The 26,705-nt window shown below is 30.4% G+C and overlaps 3 protein-coding genes across 6 annotated transcripts; 2 read left to right on the forward strand and 1 right to left on the reverse strand.

The window, feature by feature from the left end:
* The first annotated feature begins 72 nt into the window (after positions 1 to 72).
* Positions 73 to 6,888, forward strand: PolZ2 (DNA polymerase zeta subunit 2). Of its 3 annotated transcripts, none has more exons than XM_067051764.1 (6): positions 73 to 359; positions 439 to 557; positions 1,750 to 1,925; positions 2,018 to 2,186; positions 3,513 to 3,876; positions 6,869 to 6,888. In XM_067051764.1, the coding sequence occupies exons 1-5, from the start codon at positions 341 to 343 to the stop codon at positions 3,681 to 3,683; spliced, it is 654 nt and encodes a 217-aa protein (XP_066907865.1). In that variant the 5' UTR covers positions 73 to 340; the 3' UTR covers positions 3,684 to 3,876; positions 6,869 to 6,888. The 3 variants fall into 3 exon arrangements, with proteins under 3 accessions (XP_066907865.1, XP_066907864.1, XP_066907863.1); XM_067051763.1 differs by lacking the exon at positions 6,869 to 6,888 and adding an exon at positions 3,939 to 4,091; XM_067051762.1 differs by lacking the exon at positions 6,869 to 6,888 and adding an exon at positions 3,958 to 4,091.
* LOC136795030 (coiled-coil domain-containing protein 169-like) lies at positions 6,417 to 14,258 on the forward strand. Its single transcript, XM_067051765.1, has 6 exons — positions 6,417 to 6,543; positions 8,817 to 8,908; positions 9,390 to 9,509; positions 12,200 to 12,246; positions 12,354 to 12,452; positions 14,121 to 14,258. Exons 1-6 carry the CDS (start codon positions 6,479 to 6,481, stop codon positions 14,220 to 14,222), a joined length of 525 nt encoding a protein of 174 aa, XP_066907866.1. The 5' UTR covers positions 6,417 to 6,478; the 3' UTR covers positions 14,223 to 14,258.
* ifc (delta4-sphingolipid-FADS-like protein ifc) lies at positions 13,897 to 24,513 on the reverse strand. 2 transcript variants are annotated; one of them, XM_014419296.3, is made up of 6 exons: positions 24,289 to 24,513; positions 24,012 to 24,188; positions 22,048 to 22,187; positions 20,004 to 20,217; positions 18,742 to 18,953; positions 13,897 to 15,256 (listed from the first exon to the last, which is right to left on the reverse strand). In XM_014419296.3, the coding sequence occupies exons 1-6, from the start codon at positions 24,368 to 24,370 to the stop codon at positions 15,116 to 15,118; spliced, it is 966 nt and encodes a 321-aa protein (XP_014274782.1). In that variant the 5' UTR covers positions 24,371 to 24,513; the 3' UTR covers positions 13,897 to 15,115. The 2 variants fall into 2 exon arrangements, with proteins under 2 accessions (XP_014274782.1, XP_014274783.1); XM_014419297.3 differs by lacking the exons at positions 24,012 to 24,188; positions 24,289 to 24,513 and adding an exon at positions 23,465 to 23,603.
* Between the last annotated feature and the right edge of the window lie 2,192 nt (positions 24,514 to 26,705).

Consider the following 26,705-nt stretch of genomic DNA (forward strand, 5'->3'; position numbering starts at 1 on the left):
CATGAAGAATTAAGTGAAGGCCAATATTTTTTTTTAGTGTGAATTTGGTAGATAATTAATTATTAATACTGTTTACCAATACAATCATGGAATAGAGAATTTCTGATAGCTAACTGGGTTTTTGGCTTACATAGAAAGTAACAATTTTTTTTCATTTTAAATTTTAAAGCTTTTATTATAAATTAAATCCCGGTATTTCTTCATAAATCAGGTTACCATCTATGCCGCCTTTCAAATACGAGCAGTTTGGCTCCTGATATCAGTAGGTTTCATGAAATACAAATTGTTAAGGTGATGATTTTTTTTTTAATGCTGATAGAACAATCTGAGAGCAGAAAATATGATTGAACAAACATTAGGTTCAGTTATTTTGGAATTTGATAAAACTGTCTTTCCAATTTAGGTCACTTGAATTCACATTTTTCCTTATTCTTTTAGATATTCCTGCTGTAGTTGTGGAGTTCTTGGAAGTTGCTGTTCATGTATTGCTCCATTCCAGAAAATTATATCCCGATGGGATTTTCCGCCTGAAAAAAAAGTATGGAGTTCCTGTCCATGTAAGCTGTATAAATCATTGTAGATCTTCCATTCCTGAATATTGAAATGTATATCAACTTCTCCGTTTTTTTTTTCTTATTTAAGTGACTGTAAGAATAACTATTATAAGATGTATTGGGATTCTGAAAATGGCACCTTCATCCTATGTACTAGCAGAGCAATTATCCTGCTACTGGATTTTTTAATTTTAAATTTCAGATATTTTCAAAACCCCTCATAGATACCTAAAAGGGGAGTCGTTTAGTGATTAAGGTATTTTACTAACCATATCCCTGGCCTGAGTTTGAGTCCAGCTGCCATTGGTGATTATTTAATCTATTAAATCAGCCTTAAAAAAGTGGTTTCCACATAATTAGGGGGGGACCTGGCCGTTAAGTCTAATTCTGGACAAAGTACCTGCTTTTACAACCATTAGTCTAAAAACAGTACTTCCCTACAAAGTACTGTACCCATGACCCTTCCTGGATTGAAGCAGTACAGCTTTTTATTTTATCGATACCTGTAAAATTCATTTTTTGTGGTTTAGTTCACTAGCCAGATAAAAAAATTAAAATAATTTTCTATATAAATCAATTTATTTATCAATTTTAATTTATGAACTTATTTAACATAATCAGTACAGTCATTTTTCTCACTCACATTTAGTATTTTAGATTTTCTACGATGCCTACCAACATTACTTTTAATATATTGTAATCATTTTAAGTTCATAATCTAATGAAATGTTTATCAAGGAGGACTGTCCGGATACAAATAAAATATTAATTGATCCTTGAAATTATAAATAACACATATGCTAATTATGTATATGACAAAAACCATTCTTATTGCTTCGTGAGCCCATCTTTTAAGTTTTCTACTTTGATTTAACAATACTCGAATACATTAAATATTAGGAAAATGTATACAAATTATTGATCGTCAGGATAAAGTATTAAGATTTTTAAATCTATGAAGATGGTCAGGGTTGAGGTCAAAAAGAACAAATAGTTTTTAACCATTTGCCCCACTGAAGGGCTTCCTCAGGCCTGTTCAAAGCGATAGCGAAAGTACCATCTTCTTATATTTAAGTTATATGGTCAACTATACATATATTAAGATTTTTATTGGTCCATAACTATTCAACCAATTAAGATAATATCTGATTTAATTTTAAATTATTAATCAATACTTTTGGCTCTTCTGCACTAGGTTTCTGTGCATCCCGAACTAAATAAATATATTACAAATTCTCTGGCTGCTATCAAACATTTATTGATTGCAGAAGATTTAAAGCAAGTAGACATTTGTTTTTTCAATGATAAGGGTTTATTGGCTGAAAGGTTTGTCTTTTATTTGAAAAATATATCACCTTTTTCTACCGACAGGTAAATGTGAAACTTATTTTCACTTGTAAATGTTATATCATTATTATTGTCATATTAAAAATGAATAATTTTTTGGTATTTTTTTTTTATAGCCAGGTTTCTTTTCTTCCCCACTTAAAAGAATCATTCAGAGCATTTTGTTTGAAACTATCTGTCAATTCTAATTTCATGAAGTCGTTGCCAAAGGGTTCTACTTTTAAAATATTTATCCACACATCTGAAGCATCGTCCCTTGCAATGAACGAAGATTCTGCTTTTCAGGTAAAGGTTGATTTGTTGTTGTTTATAACTTAATGGTCACTCATTGTCTGTCATCGTGATAGCTTACTAAATTATTTCATTTAAGAACTTTTTTGAAATTAATAAAACGATGTGGATGAGAATTATCTATCACAAATCTATTAAAAAGGCATTGCACCTTTTATATATTTTGAAATTTAATTACAAGTAACTGTAGAGACGATCCAAAGGTGTTGGTAAAATACATGATATGCATTCATCAATTTTAAAATTTCATTATAGAATCAAATGTCATGACATGACAGATGAAGTGAAGAGAGGAAATGTAATGAAAACTTGAACTGACATTTTGCCATAAATTCACTCAAAACTACTTTTTTTAAAATATTTTATAATAGTTTTTTAAAACTGATCACTGGAAGATTAATTATAAAATTAAACATATTGTTGTTTGTACCGCATTTGAGCCACAAAGAGCTAAACTTCTGAGGGAAACTGGACTTTATGTTCTCACGCAGAATGATTTCCCTCAACTGGCCACTTAACAGAACTTATAATATTACAAACATTTTGTGTACATGTGGGAAAGTTCAAGGCGAAGAGGATCGGCTGTTGAAAAAACTCCAAGCAGAAGAGGCAGAGAAGAAGGAGAACAAGAGATGAGAGTGAAGAAAGAAGAATAAACAGAAATTTGAATTTCCACATATGCTTTAAAAAATTTAAATTGTTATATTTGCACCTTTTTAATATACACCAACTGCTGAAACGCCTGTATTCCCCACAGGACCAGAGTAAGGTGGAATAAATAAATAAAAAACCATTACTATATCATCATATATAACTAATTTAATTGGAGAAGATGTGATAGATTTACGAAAAAGTGAATTCGACCTGCATTTGAGTAAAAAAATTTGTTGTTCTAAATTGTGGGCTAAACGTTTATGAAGCGAACAAAGAGAATTTATTTGAGATTTTAAATTGGGTAAAGATGATTTAAGGAACGAGAAAGTTAAATTAGATGGGACTGGAATGGGAACATTGAGAACAGATACTGATAAGATGGAAGGTGTAGAATTCTGGGCAGGAGAATCATTGATGAAAGAAGATCATCTCCAATTATTAATCTATGAGCAACTAACAACACCTCATAACTAATTTTATTGATAAAATATTATTTTGTCAGATTGGTAGAATATTATGGTTTTTTAATGTATTATTTCCACAGCAGTGTCGCACTTCCTAGCAGGAATTAAACTTTGAGCTAATGTTTATTTATTTTCATTATTTTTTGTTTTGTTTTTCAGTTTCTTGCCATTTTCATTGATTGTTTCATGTGTTTTTACCTAGCAATTTCCATGGATTGAGGCAGAAAAAAGAGATGTAACAATCGAAAATCCTAAAATATTTCCAGTCAGAAATATTGAAACGGATATAATGAATATTCACATTTATTCTGAAGAAAACAATGCATCAAATTCTGATGTGACAATGCCTTTTGAAATATCCAGTGATTCATAGAAGGACATAACTGTATTGCAAGATATGATGTACAGTTAGAAACGTGTATTCAAGTTGTTTATTAATATATCTTTGGCCAGAGATTGATGTTCTGATTCCGCATTTAAATCAAATGTTCATGAAAACTTATGTTCACAAAAATGGCTTCCTGGAAAATGTCAGTTCATAATAAAATCAATCTTCACAACAATGAGTAAGTAGAGAATGTTTTGTGTATTTTATGATACTAGGAAAATAAATAATAATTAAACACAGCCTTTTGTGATTGTTCCAGGATGAATCCACTTGGAAACTTTTGTTCCTATTTACGACCTTTAAAAAAAAAATTGTTTTGTAGTGACAAATCTTAAAGTAAAAACTTATAAACATTTGTTTGTTCACAATAAACAATAAATGAATAAACTTTAATTATTCTTTTTGGCTAAAATAGCTTAAGTTTTGTTAGGCATTTATTGTTACCTCAGTTCTCATAGCATTGGAAAATATAAGTTTCACCATTTCTTTAAGTAGTAATACAGCAAATCCCCATTTACCTAATGAGGTTGCTTGTAATAAATAATTTATTGAAATGAAGGAATAGAATTTTATTTTAGGAATTGAAAAAAAGTTACAAATAATATTATGAATATTATTTAAAAGTCCTATACATGGTTGTTAAGCTAATGTTTCCTGATTTTCCCCTCTAAAAATCAATAAACTCTTTTATATGAAATAATTATATCCATATTTTTTAAAATTAGAGCATCAGTATCATATTAATGGTAGTTAGTATGAAATTATATATTTTTTCTTTTGATTCAAGACTCCATTGAAGTTCAATACAACTCCAGGTTGGGAATGCCAAGAATCATATTTTATGGCTGCACCAAAATATATATTAACTGAGCAAGGTGGGAATCAAACCCATTGTTCAGAACCAGAGGCACCCTAGGACTCACCCCAACATTATTAATACATACCATCTATGTACATTTTTACCAGTATGGATTAAAATTACTTTAATATATAATGGTTACTCTGTTTTTCTGTGTGTAATATGAGTAATAGTTCCTTGCTATGTATCCAGTGTGACACAGTAATTATATTTAGTTAAGTTTTATCATTTAAAACAAACCGTTATATAAATGTATTATGATAACTACAATAATTTGGTATTCTAATAAAATGATGATCTTCAAAAATAAGGCTTTATTAATCAAGAACTATATACACTTGACAAATCTGAGGGTTATGATTATTAGATACCATAGAGTTTTCCACGCACATCTTATCTATCTGAGTAGTATTTGAGGTGAACTCAACATACTAACTTGGACAACTCAGTATGTTGAGTTTTAGATTGGGTTTCAGCTTATTGTGGTGAAACCAATTAAAGCTGAGACCTCTATGCCAGTTGTGGCTGAAAGTTTAGCTTGAGTGCAGAAAGGTCTACTTGAGGAAGTTCATCATTTTCTGGTTCTCTAGCAGGAGCCAAGTATCCTGCAGAAGCCATCAACCATCTCCCTTATAACAATCTGAATCAAGAGTAGTCCACATTTGCTTCCTTCAGGTCAATTTGATAAAGCACTTACTGTATCATTGGAATTTCCATATGACCACCAATGCGAAGTTAGTAGCCTCACAGGGAGTGATTTTCTGCTTGAGGGTCTTTCATTATCCTACCACTATTATCATATCCCATATGACAACTTTGTACCGTTATTGATCCTTACTATGTTTGCAAGGAATAATAGTCCAGCTCATTGCTACTTCACGAGTATATAAAAACAGTTTTGAGTTATTATGATTTGAAAGGGAAATCCTTGAGCCAAATGAAAGTATGCAGGGAGTCCAGAAAGTGAAAAATAATTTATTAATAGTTTTATAAAGGTGGAAGTTATATGATATGTTTTAGAACATGGTATTGCAAAATTTTGAAAATCTATCTATATGAAGGGAGAGGTCCCTTTACATGTTCTCAAGGAGATTTAGATTTAGCCAGGTGTGCTTGTGGTTTATTGTATTATATAATATAAGTAAAACTTTGGTTTAAGTTCAGTTCAAACTTTACAAGAAGAGGTCATAGATGGTCCTTATGTTTTCCTATGAGTAAACATATTCATGGATTTTACCTGCAGTAAAGGCAATTAAAGCTCCTCCAAAATGTATCAAGGAAAATTAAACAAAGTGCAAAATCAGGCCTTTTAACTAACATTAAATTTTTTTAGATTTAATGCCTTTATAAGGGCGAAATATTGGTTTCAAATAAAGTAAAAATAATCTGTTTAGTTATTTCCATTTTATGCTCTTTGGCGCTCTTTATAGAGCCCTAAACCTACCAAGTTTGATACAGATTGGTTGAAGTTATATATTTTTGCCATATACTTTTTTATATAATGTAATTTACTGCTATAAACTAAATAGATTTATAAGCAATTAATTAATATCAAACTTTTTTTTTCTGATCCCTCTAAAATAGAAAACATTAAATTAGTTGGCTGTATTACCTATGATTACGTAATTCGAATTGGTTTCTAATTTTTTCTACCATTGGTACTTGAAGGTGTACAGTGAAATATTTGGCTGGATTTATGATGTGTCGTTCCATGTGGATTCAATTATAAAAATTTGGAGGTGAGGTACCTTCTCGTGATGATTAAACTTCAAACGTTTAATTGTATTAAATTAATTTATTTCCGGGTCTGCTGGTTTAAAATAGAAAACAATAGCTGGCTTATTGTTTATTGTCTTCTGTTGAATAAGGTGGAGTGTTCTTTTCACAAACCTAGCAACAGTAGTTTGTTCGATCGTGAGCAATGGAGATAATGGTGTTCGACAAGGAGAGACTCCTTTCTGAACTCAATTTGGATAAAAAAGCGAGGTTTGCAAATCAATTTGTGTGTTTATATTTTATTATTATGCACTAAGGATAATACATAGTAGTATTTGGATTATAGCATAGTTAAGAGTACCACATTATATCCATAGTAGTTGAATACGTATATATGTGAAAGTGTGCAATGTCACGTAAATGTTTCCATCAAGTAGGCAAGCGACTTATGGTTTTGTATTTAACTATGAATCTGGTGAAGCAATTGTTACAATTAATATATTTATACGATTAATAACGAATAGACATTCGCTGTTAGACTAAATAAACAGTATGTGATCATGGATTTTGTAAGTATTAATTTTTTTTTTTTTAGAATACTGTTTCTGATGGAGAAATGTTATTACGTTTTATAAGCATCACTGTTGAAGGGTTTGGGACATCACCGAGCCCCATCTTACTAAAGTGTGATAAATTTAAAATATATTTTTTCAGACACCTCTTTTTTAAAATAAGTATTTTACAATAAAAATTGGGCTATCTGAAACCTGCTTTCATTTGTATACTGATGTAAGAAATATAAATCATATCCAAACCATATCACATCTATCTATCTGATGGTAGAACTAAAAGTTTGCCACTTGCCTGGTTTTGTTATTTTGATTTTTTTGGACTATCATCGAGTTTACTCAACTTTCATTATAAAACGGAACAGAATATAGATAGGTGAAAAGAAACGAAACGTTAATATCAGCAATTTATATTACATTGCTAATATACAATCTCAAACAAGAGCTAATTATTGAATCCAAAGGTTCAGGAAATTCTTTAATTAATTAAAACACGGAGATCACAAATGTTCATTAGTTGGCAGTTTTAAAACAATGCAAAATCAAAACAGACGTGTAGATGCAGCACAAGCGCCCTTTGATTCGTGACCAAGAACTCAAATTCAAGCCAGCTTGCACCAGCCAATCCAGATAACCCATCCACACCCTTGCGCATACGCCAATTGCCATTGTTTGGCAAACGCGTAGAAGTACCTTGAAATTTACTCTCATTTGCGTAGACTCGTAGCAGAAGATGAAAAAATTGGAGTTGCCTCCATATTGCACCAATGATTTAAATAACAATTACTATTTCAAGAATACATTAATATATTGATAACTTTCTGCATAAATACCCTTTGATTATTAATACAAAGTCAGGCTGTAAAATGGAACATTTTATAGAGAAAAGTTTATTTATCCAGTAGCTATTTCTTGAAGTCTTGGTTATAAGATACATCGGTGCAGACAAGATGTTCTACTTAGGCGGAATTCAGCAGATCATGGACTGAATTTTGTTGTACACCAATTGAATGTTATCCATGGGCGTTAAAAAAAAGATTCAATTGATAAGATCCCAATATTTTCAAATTCCTTGATAAACACCATGAAACTCTCACAGCACTCAAGTCTTGCCACTTTGATCCGAATATCAAGAACTTGCCTCTAAAGGACCGACGTAAGCTGAACAAGGGGTTAACGAATCCAACGAGTGCCGTACCACTAAATATTACTTGTGTTTTATTATCGTAAATAATATTAATCCAAAATGGCTTAAGGTTTATTATGAAAATGGAACTAATTATTATATTTTAACTACGAGAGTTAATTATTTTACATCAAAATACTCTTACACAGCTCTAATTAGAGTACCCAAAAGCCTGGGTTCTAGACATTGTGTCTCTCTGGTTCCACGGTGACAGTAAGTTTGTCACGCCTGCCCAGATAGTTGATAATACTACCAACTATCAAGCAAATTCTGATACTAAGACAGTAAATATTAGGTTACTCGATCATATTAGTTATGAAAGCTTAATGAAATGTTATGGTTGACTGTCATCGTAACTGTGATGCCCCCACCCATGCCGATGTCGCAAATATAAATGATGTACACGTCCGCAGATGTTTGGATAACAACAATCAACATGTAGAATGCGACACGGAAACTTGTTTCTCTTTGCTTTGTGTTCCGTCTACGGAATGACTGTATTTGCCTATCATTTTCCTCAATGGAATCGCACTTTTATGAAGAGGGGCGGCTAAAACTCTTGGAGCGTTCATATTTTGAATACAACCCTGTAAGTAACGTGTGAGATATAACACACTCATGACGAATAATTTTTATTGTTATACATTGAAAATAAATGAGAGAGCCACCTCAGTATGCTTGAGCTAATAACGATTCAGGTGCAACTCAGGCGTGAATAGTTAGAATTAGTTTAAAGCGTTACACTTAATAAATGAACATCTTTTAATTTCTACTTCTGATTGTTTTAGAGACACTATACAAGAGGATAACAGGAAGTTGGACATAGAGATTCGAAAGCTAGAAAAAGAATTAAATCGTCTCCAAAAAGAAGATCCATTAAGTAAGCTATTCCATAAAATCATATAAATATTAATATAAAAAAATAGCACCAAGGTTTATTTTCTCAACCTTCAAAGGTAGGGTCCACCTTATGCTAAAGAGTTCACTTTACTGCAAGTATACTCCCTCCATCATAATCCTTCCACCAGGCAGGGAACAGAAGAGGCAAGATAAGACGTCCCTGGACGCCATTGGTCCAGCTCGATCACGCCCTCCCAAACTGCAATCTACTTATGTACTTTAGCATTTTTCACTTACTATAAGTATACTGAATCAAACAGAGTTTCTGAACTACTTGCAAATATAAATTTTCCTGTATTATTTAAGCAATATCCTGTACAGATCATAAGATGACAGTTCTTAAAATAGGAGGATTGGTTGTGTTAATGCGAATCTTTTATGAAACTATGTTTTTAATATCATTTAATAAATTTAAAACATGTATTATCATGAGAACTTGGTGAAATATTTGTATTTTTCAGACGACAAGGCTCCTCATGTCGATCATCCGAAATACAAAAGGTATTTGGAACAAATGAAGTTCAAGGAAAGTCAGAAACGACAGCTTGGAGTTGATCGAGAGAGGCTACGTATAATGATTGGTAAATATCACTATATTATTATTAGCAATTATGTTTGTTGTTATAAAAAAGATTTTCATGTCTCATTTAATGATTTATAAATTTACTAGGTGGAAATCCCATTACGAAGTAGGGCTTAGTACTAGTTACCTCTCCCAATATAATATTTCATTTATAAGAAGATGGTCAGGGTTGCGGTCAAAAGAGGAATAAAAATAGTTTACAACTATTTATTTTTCGACGTTTCGCCCCACTTTGCAGGGCTTCATCAGGGCTAAAAAGATACAAAAAAAACCGAGAATTACAACAATAAGGCAATTTAAGCTAGGATAAATACTATGTAAAAATAAAGTGTTAAGAAATTACATATAAATAAAAGGAAGGAAGACGTAAAATAGTATCAATATAAAATAAAATTGAATAAACAATGATAAGAATAAAAAATAAGTAACAATGGTAAGAGTAAACATTTTTTTGAAAAATACGTAAAATATACAGTTAAAAACGTGCAGGAGACGACAAAAAAAAAAGAGATTAAATAAAAGTCTTGAAAGAATAATTATAAATAAAAAAAGTAATAATGATATAAAATGATAATAAATGAGCAAAGAACAAGTCAAGACCACCTACCTGTTCAAAGGTAAAGGTTGAACAGAAGGCGACAAAAAAAACAATTTATCTTCCTATTTTACGTCTTCCTTCCTTTTGTTTATATGTAATTTCCGAACACTTTATTTTTACATAATATTTATCCTAACTTAAATTGCCTTATTGTTGTAATATTCTCAGTTTTTTTATATAAAATAAAAAAACAGTTAGGTTACGTTTGAACAGGTAGGTGGTCTTGACTTGTTCTTTGCTCATTTATTATCATTTTATATCATTATTATTTTTTTATTTATAATTATTCTTTCAAGACGTTTATTTAATCTCTATTTTTTTTTCGTCTCCTGCACTTTTTTAACTGTATATTTTACGTATTTTTCAAAAAAAGTTTTACTCTTACCATTGTTACTTATTTTTTATTCTTATCATTGTTTATTCAATTTTATTTTATATTGATACTATTTTACGTCTTCCTTCCTTTTATTTATATGTAATTTCTTATCACTTTACTTTTACATAGTATTTATCCTAGCTTAAATTATCTTATTGTTGTAATATTCTCAGTTTTCTTTTCTTTGTATCTTTTTAGCCCTGATGAAGCCCTGCAAAGTGGGGCGAAGCGTCGGAAAATAAATAGTTGTAAACTATTTTTGTTTCTCTTTTGACCGCAACCCTGACCATCTTCTTATATATCAATTTTTACGGTCAACTATATATACATATATATAATATTTAATTATTTGGAAAAAAGTATAAAATTTATAATTATAATTATTATGAGTTTCTAGTTGTTAGCAACCAACCAAATGTCTAATATTATTGAATCAATACTGGCACAGCACTGTGCACAATAAAGATTTTCAGTCCAGGACGAATTACATAATTATTGTGCATTTTTTAGTTCCAATTCGCCAAGATGTTATCACAGCATATAATATTTCGCGTGAAGCTTATCTGAGTACTTCCGCTATAATCTAAGTTCAAATCGTTCCCTGAGGTCATATTCAATGTGGAAAATTTTTTATCGAACTATTCATATTTATGTTAATGCTTTAAAATATCTCATTAAACTATTGAATTCCATTCAAAGGAATGAACAGTTAGAACATTTATAATAAATCAATGTTAACGAAATCATAACGAAGTTTTAAAATAGAAAAATAATATAAGAAAAAATGTAAAATTTTAATTTTTTTTAAAAAGAAAACCTAGTAACAGAGCTTGTTTCATTGAAAATGTTTACTATAATTTTTTACGTTATTTAAAAAATAGTTATGAAGTTCATAGGTAATACAATGCAAAATTCTTCAGGGAAAAAATATTCAGAATACCAGGTTACTGTGAGATGAAATTACAAAATCCTGAGCCTCTTAAATAACCATTGTTTTATGTTTGAGAGACTTAAGGCTTTGTTATTACCATTTTCTTATTTCTGCTGTCATCAATTAACCATTAACCAAATAAATTAGTTGTTTTGTTTGTTAATTCTTCTATGACAGTTTTTTATATCAAAAAAATCAAACGGGGTCACTAAAGAGGATCTAGGAGGGTGAATTCCAGAGAGCGAATTTGTTGATCGGGTGAATTTAAAAATTGTGAAATGGTGAAATTGGAGGAGCAGAAATGGGAAAGAAAAAAGGAATGAATTGAAACATTTGTATTTGGTGTATAGACCGAAATTGATTGTAAAAGGAAACTAGGGAAAAAAAAATTGTTTTCTTTATATCTTACTATACCATGTATGTGTAATTTATATATGTCCGATTACGGATTGATAAGTATGCTGTGTGAGATGGGAAGTGGGTCAAAACGTTGGTTAGCAATAAATAGTTTTCTTCGCCACCCAGACTATCTTCCTGCAATATATTATTTTGATTTTTTTTTTTAATTCAAGTTCATTTTTCATCGTCATTAAATAATTACATTATAGTTGTTTGGATTGTACTTTCCAAAGACTATACCACCAAATTGTCAGATGTTAAAAACAAATTAAATTGTTATAATAATCATGTAAGGTCCACCAGGCCGATCTGGTAGTAATACGTTATAAATAAAAATTCATAACAGTAAATTAATAATTCTAAAATATATTTTTGTTTTTTCAGAGGCAAGGACTGATATAACAGAATTGAATGTGGAACTCCTGACTCAGGTTTACCCTTTTATAATCAAATTTCTATCATATATTTGTCATATTTATATCATATTTTATAAGATAATATATTAACAGCTAATAATGATTGTAGTAATTTTTTACAGGCAGAGCTGATCAGAATTGTGAAACAACTGGAGAGAAGAAAGGTTGATGCTGCAAGTAAATTGCAACAGACAGAAAACAGTCTTGACTCTACAGCAAAGGTTCAAAAAAAATTTTTTCTGTTTTTCTGATCCTGAATCAAAAATCAATTGTTATTAAGATTCAAAATGTGAACTATATTTTCGTTAATACTATACAGGCAAAATCAAGAATAGAATGCTCTAATTCCAATTCAAAACCAGCTCAAGGTAAAAAAACAAACAAATACCCCTTTCGAGAAACAATAGAATAAGTTTCAATGATTGATTGAAACACTAATCAATCAAAAAATATGTTGAGAATATTTCTGACTAGGTAAGACCAAGATGGAAATACTACTAACTGAATTAAAAATCTTAAGGTTAAACCTACTTTTTCTGGTTATTTATGTTTTATGACCCACTTTCTGGTCATTTCTTAAATACAGCAAGGTTATCTAGATGTAACCAACCTATACTAACTATGGTGGAGGATCAAGTTTTCATTTCGTGGGACCACTGCAGAAATAAAAATTGACTCCCCAGGCAGTCGCTTAACTCCCTCAGCTACTAATGGCTCTTAAAGGTTATACCTCCCATTAATGAAATATTTAGAGACTTGGGTTGGAATTTTATATTAAGTTCATTAAATACTCCAATGAACATATCCCTCATCACTCACCTCAATATGAGAGAAACTGTTAAAATCGCATGATTTTGCTAAAAGCCTGCAACATAAATAACTTTTTATTATGCAGCATTGAAAATAATCCTAAAAATGTCATAAACTTTTAGTTCAGAAGGAAAAAACTTTATGCACAAATATTCAAAGAATTCATTAAATTGAATACCATCATGAGATTATTTGAACTAAAAATTTTTTGGGGGAGCAATATGACAAGATTTACAAAATATGGCACAGAGGTTATCTAAATATCAAAACAAAACCGCTGTCGCTTGCTCCAATTTTCCGTAATACATCGATATATCGCTGCTTTGTTTTTACAGTGGCACATTTAACAAAAAGAAGTTTTTATTTTATTTTGAACTGGACCTTAATCTACCTAAGATAGTCTTATCTACTGTTGCCCTCCTAAAGATTGTTTAGAAGTTAATAGGGTTATCGCACAGTTATGGTATAATCAATGAACAAGGTTTAAAAAAAAAAAAAAAAAATTGTTTGTCATATGTGCCACTGTTCAGTTCAAGCATGTATCTCTTCCATAGAGGATTCTGCAGAAAGCAAACCTCAGATTGAAAAACAAAGAATTAATGCTATATTACTGTCCCTTAAGTACCACTCCATATCTTGCAGAAAAGATATAACTATCCACCCCATAGATTGGATGATGGATATCATGAACACATATACTACTTATTAACTGACTACAAAACCTTTTTTTTATTACACCTATCTGGACATTTTTAACATAGGGAAAAATTATAACTTCACTTAAATGTTTAAATAATTTATAATAAGAATAAAAATATAGTGAATTAAAGGAGAAGAAAAAAATGAAGACCAGAATCTCTTTATAATGATTATATTGATGTTATTTTATATAATTTACAAAAATAAAGCTCCATCAAGTTAAATTTATTACACAATACAATCAGTCACTGTTGTTTATACAATAATACTATCAAATAAACCTGCAATATCTAAATTAAATCACAATACAAAAGCTTACAATTTATACCGAAATACACTCAGGTTAAGTTTTGTGTAATTTATTATTTTTTCTGTTATAGGAAGTGGTTAAATTGAAAGATGCTCTCAAAATGTACCAAACCGAAATGGAACTAAGAGAAAGGAAGAGAGGAGTGACTAGACTGCAATCACAAAAATTTTAATATGCACCATTAATACTGTTCGAAACAGTAAAGCAGTAATATTAATAAATTTTACATTGGCATTTTGAAAATTATTTATCCCAAATATTTTCAAACTAAATACTGCGCTGTGGCTTATTTAAAAAAACAAAAAACAAATAACTATTAATTACTTTTCATAACTTGAGGTTTGATCATGAGCTGTGGATGATAATCAATCCTTTGCATTTCAATATTGATGAAATCAGTCCAAGATATTTACTGAATTGAATTAATAATTAAACATAATTATTAAATTAGTAATTAAACTAGACCTGATTTTTATTTATTTAAAGCAATGCACATTTAGTTATATTTAAAAAATGAGTAATTCATTAAGGCAATATGAATGATGGAAAGTTCTTCAGCTGTGTTCTCTTAAGTCGTCGGGAGATATTAAACATAAGCTTTGTTCTAAAATAATTAAAAAGTATGATGCACAGTTAACAATACTGCTGTTTTTAAACTTATACTGTAGGGAAATGTGATATAAGCAATTTTGGACAAGCAAGGATGAAACTTAAATGCTTATATTTTTTTAAAATATATATATAGTACATATAAATTTTGAGCACACATAAAATATAAATTCAATAGCGGACTAGCTATATACCCTAGTTTTAGTTAACAAAATAATATAACTACATAACAATCTCAGAACTTAAATGTAGTACGTAAAAATGAGAATAAAGTAAATAATTTCAAAGGAATGTTAAGGTACAGTCAAATCAAAAAGTGAAGAGACTTAAAAGAAATAATATCTTGTAAAAGTATTATGGCTTAGGTGCTGCTTCGACAAACAAAATAAAATCCATACGTGAGAAATAAAAATGTTTTAAATAAATAATTTAATATATATTAGAGTTTTGCTCAATTCATGTTTTCAATCCACGACTCTTCCTTTTAATTCGGGCGTATGGCCCAATGTCTGGATCCATGACGAAATCATATAGGACAGAAACCCAAGAATTATGCTGCGGTAAATTATCATAATATTCACTCGCTATCCTCCTTACCTAGAAAATAAGAGAACTTAAATAGAAAGATAAAATTGTACTATTAGTCATCATTACCTTTGTTAGGCACAAATAATCTGTGAGATGAAGTACCTAATTTTTTTTTTAGTCCTAAAACAGGATTTCCTAAAAAAGGTTACAGGCTCTAGTAGCTTTCCGATTTCCCACCCCCCACATTCTGGATCAGATCATTTAATGATTTAACCAACTGGAAGAGTTACGTCCAATTATACATATATAAATATTTTTCATTTCCAAATTAAATTTTTTTATTCAACTACAATAGTCCTATACTTATGTTTCATGATAATTAAAAATTCAGTGATATTTACTGTTATTTTATATGATAAGATAAAAATGTTATTCTAAAACTCAAAAACCGTTTCCTCTCTTGTGTTCCTCCCTTTGACTAGAGCTGACTGGTATACGGAGGACACTCGGGTAATCTCGAAGCTAACCTTAAACGTCTCATGAATTGCGCAGTAAAATTTGTTTTTACGATCGACAGAGATATGCACATCACCCAGTATTACACCGAGCTGAAGTGGCTCTATCCATCCTTCCGAAGCCAGTATTTCTTAACTTCCTTTCTATTCCAGGTAATCATTACACAACACCCCACTGATATCCCAAAAATCCTGCAATTTAAGTTCTCAATCCAATCCTGTACTACCAGGTCTCATTTATCTGACATCAACCCTCCACCTCATCGAACAACTGCGTTTGACAAATCATTTTTTATGCGAGCTGCCTTTTACTGAAACTCCATTCCCTCTAACATATGTAATGTACCAACCCTTCCCTCATTTAAAATCCTTCTGTTTAACTACCTTTTGCTTCTCCAAACGCAATAACCAATATTATAACAGTATAAATAATATAAATATTAAACACTCATTTGTTAATTGTAAATATAGTAACAACCTTTTTGTTTTGTTTTTTTATTTATTTAGTAATCTTTTTTTTTCTGTTGTATCTAAAATTATTTATATGGAATTATAATGTAAGTTATAATCAAGAGTAACTACACTGTTTTTGACCAATATATATTATTGTAAAATTAAAATTACCTTATAATTGTTACCGTAACCTTATAATTGTTCTAAAGAGACCTAGTCCCAGAATAATAAATTATTTTTCATTTAATTTCATAAAACACAAATAGAACCATTTTAAGTAAAAAGTTCAGTTTGTTAATTTTTCAATTAGGTTTAACCAGAAAGAAAATTTATTGTAACAGATGAGTTGTGCTTTAAATGTGTTAGGATTTGTAGGGCACCCAACTTAGGGTTAAAAATATTTAAAAAAGTTTTGTAAATTTCGCCTGTAAGATCAATCTGTATAGAATTTCACAACCTTTACTGATAACACATTCATATTATCTCTCAATGATTATTATGAAGTCTTCAGTCACTTATAAATTACCTCAAAGAATAGAGTGAATAAATCCCAAAAAATCACCTATATCATATTTTAATTGATTTTTAATTAATTGTAGAAAAGAATTATTAATTTGGATTTAATCTCAAGATTTAACTCATTTTAAATCCTGATAGAGAAATGAAAAGATAGATTTCAAAAATTCCTAAGACACGTGAATAATACTCTAAAACGACAAGCTAAGCATACTACAAAATGTTCATTTACTTGAATTGGACTTATGGTACCATCAAATTCTCTCAGTACCCATTCTTTCAACCCAAAATCTTTTATGAAATACTTCACTTTATTAAATATTAAACATAATATATAAATTAAGTAATTCACTGAGGTATTATTATTTCATATACAAATGATCTAGGGAAAAATGGAAATTTTTCCTAATATTCTGCAACATCATCCACTTTATAATACCCAATGCATCCAATAATAAAATGGTCCCATGACACTTTAATATGGTACATTTAGCTTAACCCTTGGTCGGGTACACTACAAATCCTAAAATTTTCGGGTCAAACTCATCTGAAATTAAAATTCTCCTTAAACTCAAGAGAAAAAATATATACTGAATTTTTCATTTAAAAATGGTAATAATGGTATTTTAAAATAATATTTTTAAATTATGAGACGAATAATCGACATGAAAAATATTTAGAGGATAAGATCAAGTGCACTTAATCTCACAGATTATGTAGAAAATCATTGAAATATAGAATAAAAAGTAAGACTATTGAAGCTAAATAAAACAAATTAAAATTTAGGAAATCAAAAAATCAACAGAACATAAGGAAAATTTTAACCCTAACTTTTATGAGAGATATAAAATTAGAAACTTACTCTACAGCCCCAATCTTTTTTTTAGAAAATCCTGTGCTTGGACAAACAAAAGAACTGGGCACTTCATCATATAGATTATCTATGCCATATGAGGATTAAAAATCATATCAAATCCAATTCATGTACTTTAACACAGCAGCAATTTTCAATAACAAAAAAAATCTGGGTTTCATAATAAAATTTAAAATGATTATTTTTATATTTATTTATATAATTCTTATGAGGCATTATATGTGTGAATTCAGCCATATTACTTGGACCCATGGTATTAACCTTTTTGGTGTGGAATGACAATATAATGTTTAATTTATTTTATATGTTTGCATTTTATATGTTGCATTGCTTGAGCAAATCCAGTCATTGACTTGGAAACATGATATATAAAAACCCCTTTAGTGTGAAAATAGTTACCGTATCATAGTTGTTTAATTTAGTTAATATAAAGTTTTCAAAGCATTGTCTCTGCGGCAATGACTTGAACCCATCATATCAATCCTTGCGAAATGACGATATATATTGTTGTTTAATTTATTTTAGACAATGTTTTCAAACAAATCTCAATGTAGCATCATCAAATAAAAACGAATATATGCAAGCTTCACACTATCACCGCTACTTTGACTGCATTTCTTCTGCAATTATTGCCATGTTTCAAAATTCAGTGTCTCCTCTAATCTTATCAATACAGAAAATATTTTTTAATTTTCATTTTCTTCTTCTCATCCCTGATCCCTATTCTCTTTTTAATTGTTGCCTTGCCTTACTTCTAATTATTTTTACTTCAACTACTTACCCAGTTTTATCTAATATAACTTCAGATATCACTTCTTTAATTTGTTAATTTTTCCAATATATTTTATTTTTTCTCGTTATCTCAAATAACATTTCCTTCCACACATTATACATGTTTTGGACCAATTCTTACCTATATAGTATCATCAGTAATCTTTTTAATTTTCTAGTTATACTGTTATTGTTAACTATATTAAGGTTGTTATTTTGTTTTGTTTTTTTAGCCCTGACAAAGGCCTTTAGATTTAGACAAAACGTTAGCACAAATAAAATAAGTTTAACCTATTTTTGTTAATTTCTACTGACCACGAGCCACCCTGCCTCCCTCCCAAACCATCTCACAGAAAATGTTTTATTTATTATGCAATATTACAAAAGTAAAAACTTTAAGTAGCAGTAAGGTCATACATCATTACCTCAGGTAGCCTTGAACCAGGAACTGCGGGGAAGTCATGATGTTCATTATGATAGCCGACATTGAATGTTATCCAATTGAGGCACCCGTAATATGAATAGGTTTCGAATCCCTTACGGAACATATAGTGCTCTGATATGAAGTGGCCAGCAACAGGATGCAGTCCCATAGCCATCAAAGAGCCACCAAACATGTAGAACAGAATTTTTCCTCCTGAAAAATAAAAATATTTCAAGTTACTTTAAAAATAAAAAACCTTTTATATTATTAATATAATATTTATATATATAAGACTGTATGAATATTAAACATTCTACAACAACAGGTCACATTTTTAATTATTAAAGCATAAATGTTTAAAAAACCGCCTTCTAAGTATATAGATCGGTAGAGCTTCCATACCATTTCAACTTCTGAGAATACATTTAATTATTTTTCTTTTTTAATAAATTCGATCAGTTGTTTGACATTTTTATTATGTTTGGTTCCAGTACAACACTTAATTCCTACATATGTACTATATTTATTTTTATTTAATTATTATTGTTCATGTCATTTTAGTTCTTATTTTTAATAAATAAATTCCTTTTCTTCAACCTCATGTTCAATTTTATCATCATTTTATTTATTATATTTTTAGTACTTTTATAATTTTAATATTCTTAGTATAATACTAATAACATGTTTCAATGTTAACTCCACTTTACATCCATATAGTATGTGTTTTCGCATGGAGTAAGTACAATTTCTAAATAAGGGTTACTAAAAAAATGCATAAAGTTACTATGCAAGAGAAAAAAAGGGGGGTCTCCCCCACCCCATCCGCTTCTTGGTGGACCCATCTCCATTTTACAAGTTATACAACTGTTAATTTAATTCTATTTCTTGTTTCTTAAACTGTATAACTCTAATTTACATGTATTAAGATTGTATTATTTTTTATTAAAGTGTAAACGGGAAAACAGGACTCATTTTTATTATTACACCTTATTTTTAAAATAAAATCTTACATGGTGATCACTAAAAAATATTTATTTATATACATATATATATGTAGATAAAACCCTTGTATAATAAACGTAATTTAGAAATCATACTCTGACCATGACACTCTTTTTTTCTTATTTTACTTATAATCAAGATGAAAACTGTTTAACTTATGAGAGCATGATAAGAATAAATAAAGCTATTGATAATTCAACCTAAGTTATTTTATATTAAAAAGGAGTCAATTACAATTTGAAGAAATTGTAACATACTAACCACAATAGTAATAAATAAAAAAATTGAAAGAGAGCTGAATCGCAGTATTTATCCCTTCGAGTAATGTTGGCGGCTTTGGATAGGTCACAACTGGCCGGAACGCATAGAACAATGGCTGAAATAGGAGCCAAATAAACTTTCCAAATGTTGTGCAGAATAGTTTAGCTTCAAAATATGTTGGGATATCCGTATCCAATTTTTCATCACCTTGATACTAGAAAAAGGAAAGAAAAATGATTAATTAAAATATTGGATGGCTAAGGCAAAATTTCCAAGAGTCACACTTTAATTAGTCAGCATTAAATAATATTTTCATCCAAGTACATACCCAGGATCAAAACTAGGGGGGCAGGCCAGAGTTGTTCGGTTGTGACATTTCAGCACGGAAAAGGCGAGTGAAAACAAAATTTTACACAATTATAGCAGTGCTTCATTAGTTATTACAATTATCTGCTTAGAAAAAAAAATATTAAATCAATAATTTTTTTTATTTCTAGGGCCAGCTGCCCCCCTCTGGGTACACCCATGTTTGCATCCACTATAGATACGCGATTACACATAGAAAAAGATGAATGCATATAATATATCTGAAAACTTCTTTAACGTGTAAATTAAATTAAAAATAAAAAAAAAAATAAAATTTTTTATAAAAAATAATGGATTGAAATTAACACATGCCTATTTACATAACTAGAACAATGATGTAATGCCAGAATTAGGAGACAATATATAAAGAATATTACCAACTATTGGCTGCAACTTCACGTTGTGTATTATTTAACTTAATGAGAATATATTTAATATGAGTGCTCCGGTGGCCATGGTAGCTGAGTGTGTTAAGCCATCATCTTAACAATCTTGAGCTTGCACAGGTGCAGGTTGGAATATGGCCTGAGTCAGTTGACTATTTTATGGTGGTCCCATAGAATGAAAATATGACCCTCAGTCAATATTAAGTATGAGCACTTGACATAAGAGCATATTCTGTTAATTACAATGCATTTCTATATACAATATTTTTAATTTTTCCTATCAAGGAAGTACATGAATAAATAGGAATGCTGGTAGCAATTGTCTTAGACCACGGCATTCACGGTTAGGCTCTTGTTAGTCATTTTGGAAGTGCCTATACCACCTGTTGTTTTCACTTAGTTTCATTGTGAACAATTTTTCAAATTAATTTGTGTTTATGGTTATGGTTCCATCAGTCCGACTGATGGTTTATGGATCATCTGATGGTATATGGAAGCCCCAGCAAACAACTGATAGTATCCTAATCACTCCCAATCCCACTCCATGTTATTAATATGTACACAGGTTTGTTATCTTTTATTAATTTGCCGTTTCTATACAGGTTATTATTAGTTTTTCCTTCCTAACGAAACTGTCATATACAAATTTTAAAATAAATATATTCAGCGTCTCTGTGCCTAAATTATTTTATTTTATTTTATTTTTTTGTGGCAATTATGAAACTTATGATAACTTCAACACGTCTCCACTGATTCACATGTAACTAGGGAGTGACTTAGGATCCAACAAACTACACAGAATGATACAAAGTGATTTCCATAAACAAATTAGAACCAGAGTTTTAAAATAAAATGTCTAAGGATTTTTCTTTATTCAGCACTACTTTTTCTCCTTAATAAACACATAAAAGATAAGAGTTATTATAAAGAAATACCTCATATGAACATATCACCAAGGATTAATTTCAGGTGCAAGCAGAGTAGTAAGTCAAAGTTGCATGTTGGGCACACCAAAGATTTTTAAAATTTATTTCGAAATTGGGAAGGATTGCTCTGAAGCCCTAATATGTTGAAGATGTAGGAAAAAAAATATACAGAAATATGGAAGTTATCTTTACCTATCAATGAGTCAGGGATACAATTTTAAAATTACAGCAAGTCTCAACTATTTAATTATTATAAATTCTTATAACAATTCTAGAATTGAAGCATATTTTTAAAAATAAAACTTACAAAAGAAAAGCTAATCAAAAAATGCATAACAACAATAAAAAATAATTTAATCATATTACCCTGTGATGTTCCAAATGATAATATTTAAATGTCACAGAGAAGGGTAGTCCAATAGGTAAGTTTGCAAATATACCCAAAATCCTGTTCGCCATTGGCCTAGCGTGTCCGAATGCTAAATTATGAGCGATTTCATGAATAGCTAAAATACAAAATATAATCAATCAAAAACTGAAACATAATAATTAAAAAAATACACACACATAAAGTACTTTTTGGTACAGATGTTGGTTGCATTGAACATCTATTCAACATCGGAATCTGATCAATTAGTACCGGGTTCGAAAATTAAAATTACATTTAAAAATATTAGATTGTTAAGCTGTAGATTGAGGAATGATAATAGAGAAAGACTCGATAGATTTTTTTAATTGAATCAACTCAGTAAAAAAATTCTGATAATTAGTAGCTTTCAATTCTACAGCTAAAGAACAGAAATTACTAAACAATAATTACAAGTAGCTATTTTAATGCCTTGTAGCTATTTGGAAACTTTTATTAATGATAACTTCTGTTGTTTCTATGCAGGAACCATCACTATAGTATGCTTAAAAAGCGGGAACCTTTAAGTAGAGGAAAAACATGGAACATGGTGGAAGTTTCCGAACAAGAATCTTCACAATACCTTCTGCGACCCACCAACACACAGGCAACAGAAAATATGAATGAAATTAACGTTAATATTTATATAAGTAATTTCAATGTAAAAACCAATGTATTTATAATATGCAGTAAGTACCAACACATTTCTAATTTTGCAAAATATGATTGTGTACATACAATGTACATATTTCAATCATAATGTGTCAATAATATATCATACCAGACATTTTAATTGTCTGATTGAGGTTGAATTTCATATTATTTGTTTAATAAAGATCAATAAATAAGTCTAACAACCTTAATTTAACAAATTTATAGCCACCCTTATCTCAATATAACAAATCTGTTAAAATTAATAATTCAAGCATTTCATGACGTGGTTTTCATAGGGTGGATTTGTCACTCCCACACCAATTTTTCACCAATAAAGCCATAAAATGTAAGAGTACGACATTAAGAGCATAAAATGAAGATTACCAACAATACAGTAACAAATAATTTAAACTTAATTTATTCCAGTATTATTATTAACACTATTTTAGCGTCAGAATGAAAGAAAGAAAATATGAGAGAGCTTGAGTTAAATTTTAAATTATGTGCAGTACTAAAATAGAAACAATTAAAATGAAAATGAAGTCTACTAGATTACTAAAAGATTATGATAATACTAGCAGGAAAAAGAATAAAGTAGAACTAACGGTAGAGACTCTTGTGTTAAAGAATCAATATCATATCTGATCAATTTATTAATGGTCTGAGGAGTTTATTGTAACAATAATACTGTCACATATAATATACATGTAGGATAATACTGACTGAATAAGTAGAGCAGTTGCTGCAACTTGTTAGGAATGGGAGAGAGAGCAAAATATAAAATGCACTAAAAATATTGACCAAATTTCCCAGTATAGGAAAGGTTTAAGGACTATTCCCAAAACTTTTTCGTTTTTCTAAACATTTTCAAAAACTGACGACTTGAAACAGCATTATTGGGAAATTTTGAGTATAATGTCTCAAAGTCTTAAAAATTTTAAATAAAACAAATATTTCTATTGACAGTAAATATTATCTTAACACAGTTATTGGAGAGTAAAATTAATATAACAATCACATAGCTATTTGAGAACATAGAAGGAATAAATTGCTAAGGATTGGGTGAAGTAAATAATTAATGATGACAGCATTAATGAATATGAAATTACATAACCATTCTCAAGTGATGCAAATAGGGTAATAATATAATGGGAGTTCCCTCCTTAAACAGGAAAAACAAGACTTAAGGTGAATCACATGATTTAAGGGACACATTAATTGTAAATTACATGTCTAGAAAGAATTGATAATTGATAACACTATCACTTACCTAACATCAAAGAGTGATTGATAACACCTCCAAAACAATATGCAGCAAGGAACACAATCCAGAAAGGTAAATCTTTCAGTAGATAGAACATGACGAATTGTGTCAATACCATAACAGTAACGATCCATTTGAATTTAGGATCATAGCCAAACAACTTCTTAATTTGTGGGTATTTAGCTATGAAAATAAAAAATATATATAATAATGGGATTATTAAAAGTTAATATTATTGTTTATAGTAATAACATAGGACAAAATGATGAAATAATGAACACACCCAATATTTCTTTTCTCCTGGAGGCGTGAGGTTCTTCGGTATAAACCCATTCGAAATCCGTACGAGAGACATGAGCCCCCATTGTGAAATGCCGGTTCGAAACTGATAATTTGTAGGAAGTTCTAATATCAGGTGAGTAACAAGGCCATCAACACCGGTATTACAACGAAGATAACAGAGAGAGATGTATAAACATTGAACACCTGATAGACTGGCCAAAACGGGTTACGCCACGGCAAAGAGGTATCTCTATTTCACCGATCAATCTACATTTTTTTAAAAATCACACCAATAATCTAATATCAATTGTAGTTTAATAACATTTTTTTTTTCATAACTCCTATTTCAGAAAATTTTTGTTATTAACTTAAATATATATATTTCAATTTCCGCATTGTCTCCTTCTTCTATAGTGGCCTACAATTTAAGGAGTTTTTGTATTTGTAATTATGTTGCAGTGGCCGTTCTATGAATTTTATAATGTGCTGGGTCACACATTGCTTTGAATGTATTTAAACTAAACCTAAAAACTTAATACTTCAAGGCGTGTCCTGGTACATAACTTCTGAATTTTTATTGGCTTGTTGCCAACGCACTGGAGGGGGCGCTGGTGTAAGGTTCCTGAACGGTGGATTTGTTTGTTGCTGAAGAGAGTCGAAGAACTTTATATGCTTTCATTGAATGAACTCAGGCACAGTTTGTAGTTCGAAGTGCTTTTGCAGTTGGTCCTTCTTCATCTTCTTCAGCGATGTTGGCCGCACAATCTTCCGCAACACAGTCTCCTAGAAGCGTTGTAGGTGGCGCTATGTCCCTTCTCTGAGATGGGTGAAGAGCGGAACACCATCAAATTTGGAGTTTGAGCCTTAGTGAGAGTACGGGTGATGAAATAAGGTGGTGTAGCCGGTATGATCTGACATGACGACAGTGTCATGTTGCGATCCAATTTGATGCCCAGATATACTACGGAGTTTGAAGGCCTTAATAAGGAATATGCTACTTGGATCGCGCGAGGTAGTCTTGTTTTCTTCCCTTTCCGTAGTGCGAACACCATGCAATCTGTTTTGCCGGGTTTACCTGGATGTTGAGGTGGTATAGTTTATCAACTATCTCCTGGCATGTTTTCTCCGCCCGCTTTGGGGCATGTTTGAAGCTGGCCCTGCTGGTGTTGTTGAAATGACAATAATTTCTAATGTCAATAATATTATAATATCAAAAACCATCAATATTCATATTGTCTTTCATCATCATTTCGGCTATTTCAATTTTTAAATGGTTTATTATTATCAATAATGGAAATTTTCATTCAACCAGGAAAACTTTTAACCCTAGCATCAAAATATTAGGTTTTAATAATACAACCGTTTTTTATTAGTCCTTAATGCCTTAATTTCCGAATTTAAATGTATAACTATTGAAAAATGGGAACTTTTGGGTACAATTTTATGGTAAAGTTTTGAGTGATTAAGAAATTAAAAAAAGTATATTTACAGTCTGTTTGTTATCCTGCAAAATTGAATGGAGATCTGTTGGTAATTCATACAAAGATTTAAGGAAGTCGAGACTGAGAATGAATCTGTGCAGTTGACCTGTAATTTTTATGTTTTTTGTGTGGAATGAAAAACATTTAAGCTCTTGTAGATATAGCAACTATTTCAGCTGTATATCTACTACATATCGGCTACAGAGAGAATAGGTACTGTCGATCATTACACACAATCGAGGCTCCAACACCTAAGCAGTTCTTGGAACCGTCAGTATAAATGAAGTCGGCGTTGCCAAATTTGTCTTGCAGCCTAAGAAATTCATATTTATACCGATATGTTGGGTTTTTTACTATTGAGTAGCCTTGAAGGGGAACAAAAAAGTTTGGGGGTGGTAAATCCCAGAGAATAAGATGGTGGGATTACAGAATGTTGCAAAGAAGGTATTTCTATGTCTAAACTGATCAGTGAAGTAGAGACCCTCACTTTAAACGATGTTTTCTTTGTTAAGTCGGTTTGTTGCTGGTTTAGATGCTGTCTATTTAGAAACAGTTAATTCATAGGATGGTTTCTAGCAGAGTAGATTTTAGCAAAGTAAATGAGGTCAATTTGTTGCCTTCGAAGGTCGAGCGGAAATGCTAAAAAGGCTGGAGTGGGAAGCACCTGTAGCTATTCTGAGTCCCGCGTTTTATACGGAGTCTAACATTTTCAGAATGGAACTCGATGATGAGTTGTAGGCATTACAACCGTAATGCTGGGATGTAACGGCATCTTTTTCGATAAAATCAACTGATCAGAAATACCACTTTATGGTATCAATTTTTCACATTTTTAATGATTTTCTCAAAAACAGGTCTGACAATTTTGATTAAACTTGGCATATCAATGTACAATAATATTGTCTTTGTTATCAGCTAGGTCTTATTCTCATTGAAA

Source organism: Halyomorpha halys, unplaced genomic scaffold, assembly GCF_000696795.3.
Source record: "Halyomorpha halys isolate HHAL.00 unplaced genomic scaffold, Hhal_1.1 Scaffold230.1, whole genome shotgun sequence".
Classification (NCBI taxonomy): domain Eukaryota; kingdom Metazoa; phylum Arthropoda; class Insecta; order Hemiptera; family Pentatomidae; genus Halyomorpha; species Halyomorpha halys.